Source organism: Ammospiza caudacuta, chromosome 1, assembly GCF_027887145.1.
Source record: "Ammospiza caudacuta isolate bAmmCau1 chromosome 1, bAmmCau1.pri, whole genome shotgun sequence".
Lineage (NCBI taxonomy): Eukaryota > Metazoa > Chordata > Aves > Passeriformes > Passerellidae > Ammospiza > Ammospiza caudacuta.
This window is the reverse complement of record NC_080593.1, coordinates 127593121-127610832: the sequence shown is the minus strand read 5'-3', so window position 1 is coordinate 127610832 and position 17712 is coordinate 127593121. Positions and strand designations below refer to the sequence as shown.

General features: G+C 35.9%; 1 protein-coding gene across 3 annotated transcripts in view; it reads right to left on the bottom strand.

Annotated features, from left to right (window-relative positions):
- RALYL (RALY RNA binding protein like) overlaps positions 1-17712 on the bottom strand; it is a 370530-nt gene that overhangs the window by 54865 nt on the left and 297953 nt on the right. For all 3 annotated transcript variants that reach the window (XM_058812647.1, XM_058812646.1, XM_058812648.1), the window contains one exon: positions 17063-17138. In XM_058812647.1, coding sequence (XP_058668630.1) covers positions 17063-17138 — 76 coding nt within the window. The remainder of the gene's footprint in view (positions 1-17062; positions 17139-17712) is intronic.

Genomic DNA, 17712 nt, shown 5'->3' with positions numbered 1-17712 from the left:
AATTATCATTAGTTGTAAACAAAGGTACTTTAAACAATAAATGTTTTAGGGAAAAAGTTTCATGAAAGTCCTCTTTGTAAAAAAACTGAATACTGTTGCAGTTATTATTCATCCAACAAAGGTTTTGTGCAACAAACTCACAAACTAATAGACCAGTTTAATTATTACCATCATCTAAAATCCAAAACATTGAAAACACAGTCCCTTTTCTGTTGTCCTAATGATTATAGCTCACCATTCCCTTTCTATCTGGGGTTGAAATCCATATGGAACTAGAAGAACAGAAGAGGAAACACTGATGGCTTTGCGTATAACTGGAAGCACAGGAGAGGCCCAAAGCTGCATGTCCTTGTGGTTGGGGCAGTCCCAAGAAAATCTGAGCTTGGCATTCTCTGTGCTCACGCAGTGCTAACAGAGAGCAATAAAATGACAGAGCCCTTCATGGAGGGTTTCACCCTTCTCCTGCAGGCTCTGTGCACTGGTGTCATGCTTTGGTTTCCTCTTTTCCTGCTTAGTGAAATGAATCAGTCTGGGAAAGCACTCAGTGTTTGGCTGGAGAGATTAACTATAGGCAAGGTGACCAAAAAATGAAAGCCCTAGAACATACTTACATACTTCATAATACAGAAATTCTGTAATCAATAGCACTGCCCTGATGGGGGATATTCTGGTGGATTTTACTTGAAAACAAAGTGTGTGTGATATAATGCCCTGTGGACAAAATACCGCAATTAAAAATCTATTTGAAGTCTGTTCTCTAGCTGGAATTCAATTTGATTTAAATAGTGCTGCCCTAGGTTTGACCTCTCTCTGTATTTAACTAAATGGTTTTAGATAATTTGCTGAATTACTTTTAATTAGTTCAAGTGTTCCTCATAGTAAAGGAACACAATTATCTGTTGGCCTTTTGTTTGGTAATTCAGTATATGGCAAATTAATATAAAGGTTTAAAACTGCAACACAATATGAAATAACATCTTATATAATCTTTACTTGTGACATTTGTCAATAAAACTTTTTACCTTTCTTTTCAACCTCATGTATACTGACTTTTCCAGAGTTTTGAGGAATTCTTAAAAAATTAAATATGATAGTGCAAAAAGACTAATTCTGATAAGTTTTGAGAAGGGATGTCATACACCTCCAGGAAAAATCTTAAAGCAGATGTCTTTGCAAAAATATACTTTTGGGTCCAAGAAATACTAAGTAGACAGTAAACAAAGGGAATCATGTTTTAATTATGTAGGAGTGGTAGTGAAGCAGAAGAGATTGAGGTATTTTCTTTCTTTCCTGAAATGGTTTTCCCATCAGAAAAGATGAGTTTGTCAGTATGCCAAGGCAATAAACCAGTTTGAATAGGAGGGAGGGAGGCTGATCAGTAGCATGACTGGTACATGGCAGACTGAGGTGGTGCTCCACTTTGATTTTCAGCTAAGATTTTCCTTATCTACATATAATAGATAAGTTTTTCAGGAGGAAAAAGAATTTTTACACTGTGTCAGTTGCTCAATTAAAACCAGTCACTGTAAAATGAACAGGCATAGGCAATTGATTACTACCCATTGACATGCTACAGTCCTGTCACACTGTGTTTAAAATAAGAACTCTACAAATTTCCCATTTAGTGTTATTCCCCTTGCACCCTGAGAGACATCTTACAAGTCTGAATAGCCCAATTGTGCACTTCATTATTTTCTTTGCTGCTAAGGTTTCTTATATGAATGGCAGTTATCTAAATTCCATCTTTGACATGGACTGAACATTCAGATGGACAAATTTTCAAGGTTTACAGACAAACATACAGGGAAATGTTACTAGGCTAAGGGTGTGTAAATTCCTCTTTGACTTGTAAACAAATCATGGAATGACAGACCCCAAAGTAAATTCTACTTTCTTGCATAATTCTCCTATTAAGATTACAGGCAAGAATTTTTCTGCATTTGAGGCCTGACCCAAGATACACAAATCTATATAATTGCTTGTTAAAGAATCCTCTCCTCTCCTTCCCAAAACTGTGTACAGGACAAAGTGAATAACATTTCTAACAATATAAATGCAGTACACAGGCAAATGGATTTTAGCCAAGGATTCTCCAAGGTAATTAATTACCAATCAATATAATCTTCCTTGTGGCTGTCATATAATTTCATCTTTAGGCACTTAGTAGGAAAAACACATGGAATTTAATGAATTTGTTAGGATTCTTATTCTGACTTTTTGAAAAAAAACAAAACCATCTGCCCTGAATCAGAGAAAGGGGTCAGTAATTAATATTTTTTCAGATGAGTCATCATTTTAGGTTACAACCTTCATATCAAAATTCCTGAGGAGGATTAGCCGACTGTGTAGCCGACATCACACATTTTCTATTTGACTATAAAATGCATTAATAGTGACTGCAGTTTTCAAGGGAGTTGGGAACATTTTTATTCAAGCCACATAGGAAAGTCAGGACAACTGTAAAGCAATTTGGACTTCAGTAGAGTGTTGGTGTGCATTTAGACTAACTGATGTGGCTGACTTATTTACCTGCAAAGTATGTCTTTTTTGCATTGTGCAGCTTTAGGAACCAAAGAGTTAGCAGGACCAAAGATTTAGCAGAAATATGCATAGTGAAAGAATATTCAGATTTATGGCTCACCCTGTTTTTCAATGCATTAAATTTTAAAATGATGAGAACAACTCAAGGGACCTTTCAAAAGAAACAAGTTTCCATTCACATAATCAAACATGGATGCATTTTTCTCTGAATGTTGAGTTTGTGATTTGAAGTGATCAAAAACCATCTTTCTTCAGAACTTTTTAAGTAGTGCTATATTTTGTCATTTAATTATTTTTAAGCATGTGCATTATAAATTTTGCTACCTCCAGATATTTCTATACAATGCAAGCAAGCCTAATAAAAGCATGTCTCAATTTACAGAAGAAATATAATTTCATATAACTTCTGCTATCTATTGAGTCTGAAAGAACAATTGCTGATGCACACTGAGTCATCCTTCCTTTCTGGTTTCTGTGACTTAATTTCAATCCAAGATAATTTTCCTGGATATTGTCAGTAACTATTGTCAAATAGAATAGGATAAGAAACTAATTTTGTCTTTTGAAGCTTCCATAAACATCTTTATAAATGTTGACAATTTTTATCAAGAAACTCTGTCATATTATGGAACAAATAAATAGTAGAATGTCTGTATAGTAGATCTAATTTATCAGAAGTGTTTCAGAAGCAGAGAGAATGGAAGAATAATTTACATGTTTATGTCAATTTTTACAATTGACCCTAACAACTTCAATAAGTTCTGCTCCCATCTGGTGGTTGACATTGCAATTGATAACTCAGATTAGAAAAGCAACAACAACCAGCTGTTGTTTTCATGAACATTGCATAATGTCATATACTATGTATTAGTTTTTGCAGTACCTCAAGAATTTGTATTTGACAGACCTAGGTGCTTCTGTTATTTATTGAAATATAAAGATTCTAGCACAAAATAAAATACATCACTTAAGCCATGGGTGGAAGCTAACATACTGTGAGCTCAAACTGTCATTTCTCAATGCAAACTGATTCCTTTGATGCTTGGTGGATAAATGATAAGACAGATGATAGCTAAGACTTAGTGCCATTTTTAAAGCTCTTGATATTGCCTGATATGAAAGTCTCATAATCAAGCTGAGAAAATAAAATCTATCCCCAGCATGACCATGAACAAAGAATTATGTCAATAGGAAAGAGAGCCACATTAAATAATAGCAACACTCAGTGTTATGATTCATTTAATATTGGTGTGCATAAAGCATTTTAACAAAGATGTTACTGCATGTAAAATAGGTACCAAAAAGCTGTTTTTTAATCATCCAGTGAAGAGAATTAAAATAGGATTTTTTTTATATAAATTGAAGAATTAGTATTAATTCAGTGTGAAGAAATTTAAAACAGAAAAGCAGAGTTAGAATTTGAGAACAAAAACTGTTTTATACATATATGAAATGACGGACAACTAACTGGGTATTGCAAAAAATTTTTAAAAGAGGAAGAACTGAGTAACAAGAGACTCCTAGTTATGGGGATGTATTAAAATGTCTTTTCTCAGAGCTCGTTGAGAAGCGTCCTTTAATCAGCACATGCTTCTTCTCTTCTAGTCTCAGATCATGGTTAATCAAAGTTCACAACTGAAATATTCAAGTGTACTAAAACTAAATTTTACTAATTACTGAAGAATTTATTCAATAAGAAAGCTACTACACTAGTAAGTAGTACTCTAGGGATAAACAGATTATCAAACAGGATTATCCCTTTGGCTACCAGCCTCTCTCTATGCAGATCTATACATAATCCTTAATAGATGTATAATACATATTTAGTCCCTTTTGAAAGTATCACAACACATTACACATTCTGACTGATTTAAAAAGATACATTTTTAAATAATATTTTGTGACTTTTTTGACTTGGTTAATTATATAAAATTGAGAATAACTTAGATCACTTATTGAAGCACCAGATTTTCTCCAAGTCCATGAGGAAAAAGTTGTACCCAGAAGAAACTAACTTCCCAATACATCTGTAGGTGATATGGATCTTATGCAGCTTAATTTTTTGTGACAGAGAAAACTGAAATTATAGTTTGTCCCCATAAGACAGCTTGATTTTCTGTCTAGGAATGCCTCTGCTCACCTTAGGGTTTGGTTTGCATTCATGCACTTACTCTGCATTTAACATGCTGCAAGATGGAGGGGCTTTTAGTCTTTTCAGTGTTTTGAAGTGAAAGAAATGGAATTTTGGCCCAGTATATATATATATATATATAAAAAAAAAATAAAATATATATATATATAATATATATATATATAAATACATTATTTTTAAGCACTTTACATGTCTGGAAAACAGAAAATATGTGCAAGGTTTTTTTAATTAATTAAATTAAATTAAATTAAATTCCATTATATTTTTAAAAAGCGCTGCAAAAACCACTGACTATTGTTGCAGTGCATTTTATGCATTTTATGCAGTGCATTTTATGCATTTACCCTGTCCTGGGGTGAGCCAGTTCTACTGAACTCCTAACCCCAGGACAGGGTGGTGCCATAGCACTATCTGTAGGAAAAGATTTTGAGGGAACACTTAGCACAGGATGCTGTCGATAATACCTGATGTCAGCCTCACTGATGTGTAGCATATGTACCAGATGTACATAGCAGATGACCAAATTTAGCTAGTTTCCTAGAAAAATATGCATCTTACATCTTTTATAAACATTAAATTCTTGTCATGAGTACAAGTTTCAGGAGTCACTAGGATTTTTTTACCCCATGGGTAGCTAGGATAGGAACCTTTTCACCACTTGTTAGTAAAAGGTAATTAATAATGTTTGGGGTTATCTTTGAAGCTTGACAGTTGAAAAACTGAATAAAAGGTATCTTTATGTACAGGGAGGAAGTGCTTTAGAGAGATTGCCTCTTCCCTGGGCTAACTTTCACAGCAGCAGGAGGCTAGGATGAGACTTAAACCAGCATATGCAAAAGTTGGTTTTGATATACCAATAGAAATGTACATTGTCATAGTGGATGCTGAATGCATTACTGTTATAACACAGGATGGAAGGGTTTTGGGGATGTAGTAGGAAAGGGTAACAAGGAGAACTCAAGGGAACTAAAGGAAAAAATGAAGTAGTTTCCCATAATATTATTAAATGGTGGCCTAAATTTTAGGCAGCAAGAAGAGAGTGAAACCTAAAAGCTCTAAGTAATATAAAAGCTTTATCCTATCTGATTTTACAGGTTAGATTTTGCTGCATCATTTTTTATGAATCCAAAACTTGCAAAGATAACATGAACTGTGGCATGGATTCTCATAGTTGACTAAATCCTGGTAGTATGTCTGAGGAAAACTAAATTGTGATTTGGAGTGAAATTGATCCAGACTGCATTTGAAAACCTTCTTAGGTAATAATGGATTCCAGTTTCCTCCCATGCCACCCAAGAGAAGTCTTCTGTAGCCAAACAGAGTTATAAGCTAAACTGTGTTTAACCCATACATCACTGTATGATGTTTCCAGTCATGAAGCAATTCAAACTTGGATTCATAGTGAGATCCTTGCAAGTTTCCCAAACTAAAAATGTGCTCAATTTAGTACCTTTGTTAAAGAGAGCAAAAGAAACAAAACCTGAAGCATGAAAACAACTCCATGCTGCTGTCAATTTTTCTTTGCTTTTTCCCATGATTTTTACTACTTGCTAAATTTTGCAAAAATCTATGCTCCAAACAAAAGACAGAATTTTGAGAAAAATGTAATGTTCTAAGTAGTGTGCTTTAGACATCTCTTCCTTACAGGTTTAATCATTCTTTGCATGAAGCTGATTTCACCTGACCCTCTTCTGCTGTAAAGCAGAGTAAGAACACTCAGGTCAATATGTTCTGATCTAAAACCATCTAGAATGTCTTCTTCAGGGTGGGTTGAACAAAACAGTGTTGACTGATCTAATGCACACAATCAATACTACTTTGCTGCATGGCTATTTGCAGTCACAAATAGATGAAGGTTAATGCAGGCATTGCCTTTGGGTATCCCAAGGGTAGAGGCTTAATATCCTTTTCCCCTCAATGACAGGACTAGCACTTTAAAGCATTTACAGGAGGGTCGCTTCTCTAACAATGCAAGATTCATGTTTGTCATGCTGCTTCCTAGCACAACCTCACTCATGCAAAACTGAAAAATGCAGCATACATTTTTATGACAATAAGTATTAGAAAAAGGTCATTTTTTAGGACTCAAATCACATATGATTATGAATACATTTTTTACTTTTCAATAAAATAGTCAATGCTTTTCCTAGAAGTTTTGGAAATGCTGGCATGCAACACCTAAAAGGCATGCAATTTGTACCCTATGCTTTAAAAAACAAAATTACATTTGACATTATGAATCAACAGCACTAAGTATCAGTTCTGGTAGGGTGGATAACATATTTTCAGACAGTATGTCCAAGACTAACAGACCTCACTGAGAAATAAAGCTTAATGGTAATTTTATTTTTATAATTCACTGCATGATAATATATTGATATTGACTCTCTGTGTTTCACACAGCCTTCTATGCTATTTGTAATTTTACTTAGCAATCCATTTTCTTTCCAATTAAGTATACTTTAAATTTTTTCTTCTAATATAATTCATAAGACTTTAAAATGTGTTTTAGTGTCTTGCTTATCCAACCTTCCTTATTATTCACAGAGTACTAAATTTAGAACCCTGCATCATATTTCTGTTGCTCTCTGTAAGCCGCTTAAATGGTGCCCTTGCAGTACACCAGCATCTCCCAGACCAAATTACAGCCTTCTATATAATTAAAGGTGTTACGTTATGTGAAAACCAATGCCTAATTGCAAGTCCACTAAGTGGTTCTCTGAAGCACAGCGTTCTGCATCTCTGATTACTGCAGCAATTAAGGGTTTACTAAATTCCTGAAAATTAAGAATTCCTCTGTTCATTTGCAATGCCCAGGCAGGCCCTTCTCTATTCTCTGTCATGAGCATAAGACTTAATAGGACAGTTTCTGAACAGCAGTGTCTGCAACTCTTGATACTGTTTCCATGATGCCTTTTTCACTAAAACTCAAATGTAGAAAAATACCATGTTGTCAGTTTCTGATTTTTTAATATGTTGAAGGCACTAGGCTTTTTATCCTAACTGAAATGCAGCAGAACACCTACAGAAGACATCATCTTCATATGGAAGACAACATGTTGAGTCAAAAGTGATTATTTCTTATATTCAATGCAAGAATCCATGCAGTAATAAAGGGTAGAAATCTCACATTGCAATAAGGGATAGGAATAGGCCTCAGGTTGTCAAGATTTAAAGCAAATGTGTGACTAAAACTACTGTTTCTGTTTGCCTGCAGGCAAACCCATCAATACTCTGGATCTTTTAGGAATTTATTTTTTGATTTATAAGCCAAAGTTTTCCAATTTGTATTAGCAGCCAAAATTTTCGGATAAGAAAGGAGTCATAATAATTTCAATTGAATAAGAAAGGAGTCAATCATTTCAATGCCAGCAGAAGATAGTTTATATGTTTTCTGTTCTTCTGTGGTATAAACAGTGATTAAAAACCATTAAAGAAAAAAAAGATAAGTTTACAGTTAGATACTTTATCTATAGTATATTGCATCAGGTTTCATAGCAGAAGTAAAAAATAAGAAAGAAAATTAAACACCAGGAAAAAACCCCAACAATAATAAGTGAAAAGCCTATTCTCCAAATTTGCTAATCTCTGAGCATGAATGTGATTATGATGTCTGGGCTTTTGTGGAAGAACACAAGATCATTCATGTGATACCATATATCACCTTATGCAAGAGGAAGAGTACTGAGATGGGAAGAGGGATGCAGCTCCTGTGCAGATGTGTATAAGCTGGAGTCACATCCTCTTAAAAGAGGAAAAAAACCCTGAGGAAATACTGTATAAATCTAAGGGATAATTTGAGGGAAGATTTTTACAAAGACAAGTGCTAGTCTTTACACAGGACCTACTTCCAAATGGATCTGTGTCAATGCCACCCTTTAAAAACTGATGGTGAGCAAAAGCAAAGAAACATGAGCAAAATGTAAGATTTATCATGTAATGATGATCTGAGAGGCAAAACCTGCCCTAGTCCCTTCTTAAGGGGCGTTAACAGTATTCGTAAAATAGTGAATAGGAAGATTTAAAAAAAAAAAAGTTTCATTGTCCTAGTTATTATTGGAGTTACACCACAGGTTAGGAATAATATGATTGAATGCAGAAATCAAGATGCCAGTTGCATTTTATATATTTTGTTATTTTTATTTATCTGTGATTTATTTCAAAATAAACAGAAGCAAAAGGTGTTCCTGTTGCTAAGGATCTGAAATATCTTTCTCTCCCTCATTTTCCCCCCTCTCTAAAGCCATGAAGTGCTGCACAATCATACTCTGAATCATGTGAAAGGGCAAACCTAAACCTTTGTCTGCCTTTCCCAGCCCCTCTGAGCACATGTACTCTTTTAAACATCTATGGGATAAAACTGATTGCAATTACACCACCATAATTTAGAAATGAAGACTTGCATGTGCTGCTTTCCATCAGCAGATTAAAAAAAAATATTCCTGTGATATTAGTTATTTGACATGGAGGTCTTTTATTGAAAGAAAACAAACAAACAAAGTTTCAAATTGAATCACTGAGTCTGCTGTTGCTTTGTATTTGTACCTTTTAAGATTTTTAATGTAATTGAGAATACTATTTAAATTCTCAACACAAGCAAAATTTGTACTGTTCAAGTAAAAATTTGAAACTAAATTATATTTTTTCTGTACAGTAATGACTGTTTCAAATGTGACCACCGGCAGCATTCTTTGATAAAATGAATGTAAATAATATCCTGCTGGACTTAAAACTCTCTATTTAAACATATCTAGAAATGTGGGGATTTTTTATGGAAGCTAAATCTTTTGTCAGGAGAAGAGCTGCAGAACAACATTTATCTTAAGCCCATTCCACTGTACTGAAATAAAATAACTTTTCTCATAAAGAAAAATAATGAAAAGCATTAGGAAGATACATTTCTGTAGAAAAAGAATCACTTTGATTCAAAAGAAATATCACACTATATTGTGCTAATATAACGTAGTCGTAGAAAAATTATGCTCAATAAGCATATTTTTTTTCATTCAGCGTATAGAATAATGTAGGAGTTGTAACCACAATTTAATGTAAGTCTAAAGTGTCAGAAAATACTTTATAAGGTTTGTTTTCTGTTTTCTGTGTCTTTCATCTCTTGTAGATCAGTAACAATGATGGACACACAAGTTCATTAAGAAAAAGAAAATATAAAGAAAAATGCTGGAAATCTAGGACAGTATTGAATTAAGAAAGACACTTATACCTGCAGTAACTTGTATTATATGACAGGTTTAAAAAGATTGATAATACACTATCAGTGGCACAATATTGCAGTAATGATGCAAAATCCTGCAGTATTCTAATAGAATGGTAGTTCTTGCTTGGTGCAGAACTTGTTGAGTTTATATTAAGGTTTATGAGAGGGAGGAATGACCTCAAGAAGATTCCTATACTAGAAGATAAAATCAAGTTAAAATCAAGTTGCTCATCAGTGTCCTTTTCACACTTTTTCCTGAAATGAAGGGTGCTCAGATGTGCTCAGAAGAGCAACTCAAAATGATGGATGGCTCTGAGGCAAACCAGACCACACCAAACTCTATAAACTATATTTACAATAAATTTAAGAAGCCGAGGGCAAGTAGAGAAGGACTGCAAGCAATTCTTTCAGCTTCTGCTATAAGACTGAAAAACCAAAGGAAATGCAAGGTGTGCCACATAATTTAATCAGTTTTGTGTTCGAGATTATAAAAGTAAAATGTGCTGAGGAAATTGATAAAATATTTGTGTCAAAAAAACCCCACTGACATAAAAAATAACCATATCATGTAAATAAAAGAATATCCTTTTCCAGTATACTTATATGAGCTATTTAAATAAAATAATTTGTTTCAGAGGCCATGGAAGTTATGAAATTTTAAAGTAAAGCCTGTTTAATGTAGATAATTAGTAGTAAGTTAAATCAGGCATGTTAAATATACATTTCAATTGCATTACATGACAAAGTGATTGGTAATGGGAAATCATTGTGCTATCTAACACCACTCAGAGAGTGCTGAACTGTACACCAGAAATTTCAGAGAACAGCTGGGAAAATCCTTGTCCTGGAGGGAAGCCTTTGCAGGGTCAGTCACCGTGCGCTACATCTGGGCAGTGCTGTGGGAACTCGACACCAGAGGCTGGTTCTGGTTGCAGCCAAGCCAACACAGTGAGAAGGTATTTCACTTCAGGTTTTCCTGGCTTTCTTAATCTATTCACTAAATCCATTCTGTTAATTGTCTCACTCCAGGGTGTGCCTCAGCAGGATGGATCTTAGGCTAGATAGCTTCATTTCCAGACGGCAATAGGAATACTGGAGGTCTGGGGATGGAATAACTCCTCACTGAGTCTTCAAGATGTGACACTGGGGCCTGCCAGTTTTGCTTGTGGCACTCTAAAGAAGCTTGAAGTTTGGCAAGGATGAAAATAATCCACATAGGGATTACTTTTCTTGGATAAAACAGTTTTGGAAAAGTTTCTAGTCAACTATAATGTTAAATTGTGTAGAGCAGAGAGATTTACTAGATATCCTGGCAGTGCCCAGCAACTTGCCTTTCCATTTCTCCTCCAAATCCTAGTGCCCTGCTTTGCCACATTGTACAAGTATCACTTTGACCCTGGGGATTTGTCAAGTAACTAGCTTTCTCAGAAAGCAGACTTGGATGTGATATGGGACCCTGCACTCTCAGTTGTACAAGTACCACCACACTGGTTTTGACTTCGCCTTCCCCAGTGTGATCTCCAGCAGATCCCCACCACCACCTCATGCAGAGGAGAGTCTGCAGTAATTGTGCTCATTTTTATGGCAATAAAAACGGCACTGTTGTGGTCAGTCTTTAGCACACTGGTTTTGTTTTTTCAAAAGACTCAAAAGTAGGTGCCCTTGTCACCCTTCTCAAGCCCTCTCAACCTTGTTACTACCAGAGGGGTGCCAGATAAGGCTTTTAGCCAGCTCCCAGGATGTCAGCCATAGGGAGAGGATGTGCTCCATGCTCTGAGGGAGGGCCAGCCATGGGCAGCACGTGTATGGTGGCTCTGCTCCACCTGTCCTGGGGCTTAGGTCCACTCCTTGAGCAGCTGGGAATGGTTGCACACCATCAACAGCCTCCAGAGTCAGAAAGTGAAACAAAGGCTTCTGAAATGGAGAAAAAGCTTTCAGGTGTGTATTTAATATGCCATATAATGTGGTAGTGGACTGAAATGAACAACAAATAATTAAAGTATTTTATGATGAAGAGAAGCAGAATAACAGTCCATCAGACTACTTAAGGTTGATTCTGCTTTGGTATACTGGACAATAGGCACAGGAAAAAAACAGTAAATGGGGTTTCATATGGTGACACAGAGTTGCTTTAGTGAAATACTGATCAAAACACCACTAAATTAAAAAGACAAACTGTGATGTTTTATTATACCAAAACATTGCCTCCAAAGAGTGCTTTAACACATTTGTGTCAGCACCTTGAATCTTCACCTTGTGTTTCAAAGATCCTAAGGTGTGCCGCTGGTTCAATTAATTTTTGCTGGAGGCTAGACCAATACAATGAGATGCAAAGCAATATTAAGATGCATATTTTTTTAAGCGTGTGATTTTCTGCAGAAGTGGTGTGCTAAAAAGAAAATTCAGAACAATTTTGAATCTTCTGAGATTTATGTCCCTCTCAATGCAATGCAAATTAGGATGGATGATGATGGAGTTTACAGCTATGTTAGAATTTAACTGATTCCCGAGCACTACTCTAAGTACATTTTAAGATATTCAATGAGCATGCTTAAAATTATTAATGTGTTCAACAGCTTTCTGAAGCAAAGACTAAATGTTCGCAAAAAATTTTTAAGACCTAAACAAAACATGGAAGTCCTTTTATTATTTAGTTATATCTGTCTTCCACCTAAAAAAAGTTTGTGTCTCACATTTATGTTCATGCTAAATTTCGCATAGGTAAGATTAAATGAGGTTTTTTTTCCCACAGATTATAAAACTAGAAAAGTTAAAATAAAGGAATGTAGATCTTGAGCTATTAAAGAGGATTATGCCATTACAGGAAAAAATGAATCCAATGACTTGGCCACACAAGCAAATTATGAGGATATAGCGCATCATAGACATCAGTTGCTCTGTATTAATGACTTATGTGTATATCCACCTATAAATGTGATACAAACTTCTTTTCAGAAATGCAAAGTTCTTTGAACACTTTCGAAGTCTCAAGTACTTCAAAGTAAATAAAATCCTGCAAGCCTGTGCAGCACTCCTGCTTGCTTTTCTTAAAATTGTTCTTTACGTTGTCTCACATATGAAAAATACCATTAAAAATCACTAACAAAGGAAACTGAAAAGTTAACAGTTATTATCCTTAATACTGTGTGTACACAGTCGCTGTTTTCCATTGGCTGTCTACCTTAAGACAGATTCTTCTAGGCAATTTTCCTGAACATGCTTATGAAACCTGAAAAGTAAGTATCAAACTTTATTTAAACGACTGTCCTAGTTTTGTCCAGGGCAGAGATAGTTTTTTACAGCAGCCAGGAGTGGCGGTGTGTGTGCGTCTGTGGTCCCAGCTGCTGGATCGGACTGCTTGAACCCCACAGCTGTGGGCTGCTGTGTGCTCTGCTGAGAAGGCCTGGCCATCACCCAAATATTGTTGAATAACATTTTACACCACTGCCAGGGACAGAGGAAAAGGACTTTTGTTCTGATTTCTGGAAAGAAAGGCATCCCTTTTCCAGGTGGGAGAAAGTGTGGTGTGGTGTGGTGTGGTGTGGTGTGGTGTGGTGTGGTGTGGTGTGGTGTGGTGTGGTGGGGTGTGGTGTGGTGTGGCGTGGTGTGGTGTGGGGTGGGGTGGTGTGGTGTGGAAAAATTAGTTGGTACTGGCCATGGGCTTTCTGTGTAAATAGTTTTTGTCTTATACCTTTTGTTATTAATATTTTTGCTGTTACTTTTTCCTTTTTTTTTTTTTTTAATCTCATTGCTGTTTGTAGTAAATTGTTCTTGTCTCTGCAATTTTCACCCCTTTGTGCCTCCAGTTCTCCACTGTATCCCTGGAGCAGGAAGGGGGAAGGAAAGGCGTGTGAGCGAGCAAGTGGAATCTCATTTGGGAGAGTCTCAGAGGGTACTAAATTGGGAGCGTCTTTGCTAAACCATGACAATGACTTTATAGCACATCTCTTTCTACATTAAATTTACTGTCTTGTCAAATAAGGAAGCTATATTGCTTCAGCATAATATGCTCCTGATTTTTTACCCATTTATTAATTTCTTGGTCTTGATAAAGTGATTTCTAATAATGTGTTTTAGTACATTTCTGAGAATCAAAGCTGGTCTCATGTAATAATTTTCTGAACCTCTTCTTCTAAAAAATAGGCATAACACCTTCCCATACCCACTGTTTCTTTACCTTACAAGACCTCCATAAGTTTTTGGAAAGAATCCCTAATAGTCCACACACAGATTCAGCTAGTCCTTTGAACACACTACTGTGAACATTATCAGATCATTTCCATAAAATTCACTTAGTCAAACATTGATTAGACAATTTTTTATTGCATACCCTCTGGTAAAAATTTATTTTCTTTAATAGCTGGTCAGCTAATCATTTTGATGAAATAAAAGAAGTCTTTTCTGCATCATCTGTTCTCTTTTCCTCCTAACCAAAATCAGAGGATGTTACTCTAATGACAAATTTTTGTTACCTTTGTTCTTTGTACAATTCTTTACTTTAACCTTTCTGACATCCTGTAGGATGACTCTGCTCTTCTTTTCTACTTCCAGTCATGGCATTTTGATTCCACATTTTGTACAATTCCTTTTCAATTTTTAGAATGTTAGAGAAAGTCGATGCTGTCATATTATTCTTTTGATTTTTTTCTGCTTTGGGAGAATTTTCTGTTCTACCTTAAGCACATTCAGTGCAAGATTTTCTGCACTTCCTCTGTCCCTCAATTTTCTTTCCAAGAATTTTTCTACTCACCAGATCTCTGAGCTCATTTAATTCTGTCCTTTCTGAAATCCATTATTCTCGTTCTACTTACAGTCCTTCCTTTTACAGTGACTATTTTGTGACAAATTTTTTAACCAATGACTCTCGTAGAGCAAATCAAATCTACTGTAACTACTTCCCTCTTATCTGTCTCAGTCTTGCGGGTGGATCCTGGCCAGCAGCTAAGCACCCACATAGTCACTGACTCACTCCCCCACCATTGTCCCCTATCAGGATGAAGGAGAGATCAAAAGGTAAAAATCCTAATTTAGGATTGAGATATTTGCAGTGTAAAAGGGGAAGGGAAAAAAAATCCAAGTGATTGCCTTTGCATTACTTTCCACCTCCCATAAGCTATCCAGGCAATCTCCAGCTAACAGCTGCTTTGGAAGAAAAACCTTCCCAATTTTTATTTCTGACAAAATGAGAGAATATCCTTCTGGCCAGGTTGGGTCAGCTGTCTCAGATATATTTCTTCATAGCTTCTTGCCCACACCAAGCCTATTAATTGGCAGAATAGGAAAATGAGAAAATCATGAGGCTGTGCAAGTACTGTTTAGCAACAGTCAAAACATTGGTGTGTTTTAGCAACAAATCCAAAACACTTAGAGGATTCTATGAAGAAAGTTAACTCTATCCTAGTCAGACACAGTTACAGTGTTCTGAAATAAATAAATGTTCTCAGTGTTGCCAAAACTTTATTAGTCACTGATCTCACATAATAGATTAAGCGACACTGGGATAATAAATGTTCCTTGTTATCATACAATCATATAATGGTTTGTGTTGGAAGGGACCACACCATAGAATGACAGAGAAGATTGGGAGGAACCTTAAAGATCATCTAGATACAACCATCACACCATGGGCAGGGATGCCATCCACCAGATAAGATTGCTCAGGACTCCATCCAGCCTGGCCCTGAATATTTACAATGGGACACCCACAACTACCCTGGGAAATCTGTTCCAGTGCCTCACTATCCTTTGAGTGTACAATATCTTCCTAAAATCTAATCTCAATCCCTCCTTTTTTAGTTGAAAATTGTTCCTCCTTTATCCTATCACTATCTGCCCATGTGAAAAGGTGTTCTATTTTATAAGCCACCAGTAAGTCCTTTCTTGTGCTCAGTACTGCAGATCAGGACACTGTACTCCAGGTGGGGTCTTACAAGGTCAGAGCAGAGGGAAAATTAGGATGAAGGGAGAAATGGAAGGATTCTCTTAGCTGCTCTTAAAAGCCTCGTGATCTTCTAGAGAAAGAGTTTGCACTACATCCATGAAAGGACACAATCGAAGATATTTTTCCTCTTTAAAATTCCTTTAGAACTTTCCATAGGTCTCTCTTATCCCTATCTTTTCTGTAGAGCAAGTATTTATGAGAAAACCTTCAAAGGCTCAGAGGTAGAAATGAATATAAACGCCAGAAATCACAGAACATCTTTCAAAATCTTTTGAAATACTGGAACAGGGACAGAGTAGACCAAGGTTACCAGGAACACCTACAGAGTTTAGTAGTTTGCAGTGGAGAGTAATGATGAAACAGGGATTCTCTTCTCCAAAAATAATATTTCTATCACTTCAGCTGAGGACAGCTATATTATAAAACTTCAAATCTCTTCTATATAGCATGGAGGCTCAGACCTAAAATGCTTCTGGCTGTCTTATTCTGAGATGCCACCCTCGAATTTCCATCTGAAGCTTTCAGACCAGACAAGGCATGAGAAAGTACTGCTCAAGTGTGTCTGATTTGACTCCTGAGGTGTTGGTCTCAGAGCCAGTCTACCTACATTTCAGCTACAGTAGGAATCAGTCCTAATTCCTTCCATGGATCTGCAGCATAAATTCTCTGCTACTTTTATGAGATGTAAGGTTTTTTGAGCAGAAATACCTGTGGGCATGGTAGCCCTAACAATCTGTAATGCTTCACTAAACATAATTGATTTTGAAAAAAAAAAGTGGATGTTTCCTCAAATTTGTAAATGCTCTATGACAAAAGGCACCTGGGAATATGAGAAAGACACTATCAATGCCCTCCTGAACAGTCAAGGAAGAAATCCAGTTTTTATCAAAACTTGGTTCTCACCCCTGACAGAAAAATCTGTGAGAAACCAATTTTTTTGCTCTGATCATTGCAAATAAAAAAGTCACAAAAATGAGGCCAGAGCCAAGCAACGAATCATAAGGACTAAAAGTTGAAATTATACTCAATTAAGAAAAAAATGAAAATTATTGATAACAGTACTAGGAGTGGGAGCATTAATAAGTACTTAAATTTCATCATAATTTTGGTAAATATTGCACACTTCAATATTTATTGGTAGATACATTTTAGGTTACCATAATCTTTCAGATAAAAATTGTATTGGAATAAGTTAAGGTGAAATCTCACTTGCCTGTAAAGTGCTGAAAGTGGCCGCTTGTTGCCAGGTTTTGGTCTGTATGGTTTTGGTTCTCCTGCCATGTTGATATCTGAAAACAAACATTTGATATCAGTAAGTCAAGCATCTGGAAGTTTGCAAAGGCACCTTCAAGTCACTGAAAATGAGTAATGGGCAGTAAAAATGGACAGCATAACTAAAACACCGGTCTAGTTTTTACGTCTTCTGAACTGATGCTGTAAAACTTTAAGAAAGATTTTTACTGTAATGCATGAGGAATTTAGGCAAAAATATCAGTTATTGTTAATAGAGAGAGATTAAATTTTTTAACAAGAGTTTTAACAAGAGTTTCTACTTAGCAAAGCAAATAATGTATATCTAATACAGAAAATTTGGATGGTAACTTAGATGGTGGAATAAACTATGATCTCAAATCAAAATCTGTTGAGGAGGACTGCAATTGTTCTGGAGAGCTCCCTTTTAGGATCTCAAGAAATGCACACTGATCTTTAACTGCTACTCTATCATCCACTCAGAAAGTATCTATTTCCCATCCCAAATGCATCACTCCTTGGAGAATGAGAAAATCTGGTTTGCAAATGTTTTCTCTTAAGCAGTGTGGGATCTCAGCACCTCAGGATGGAGGTGCAGAGAGGCCGAGACCA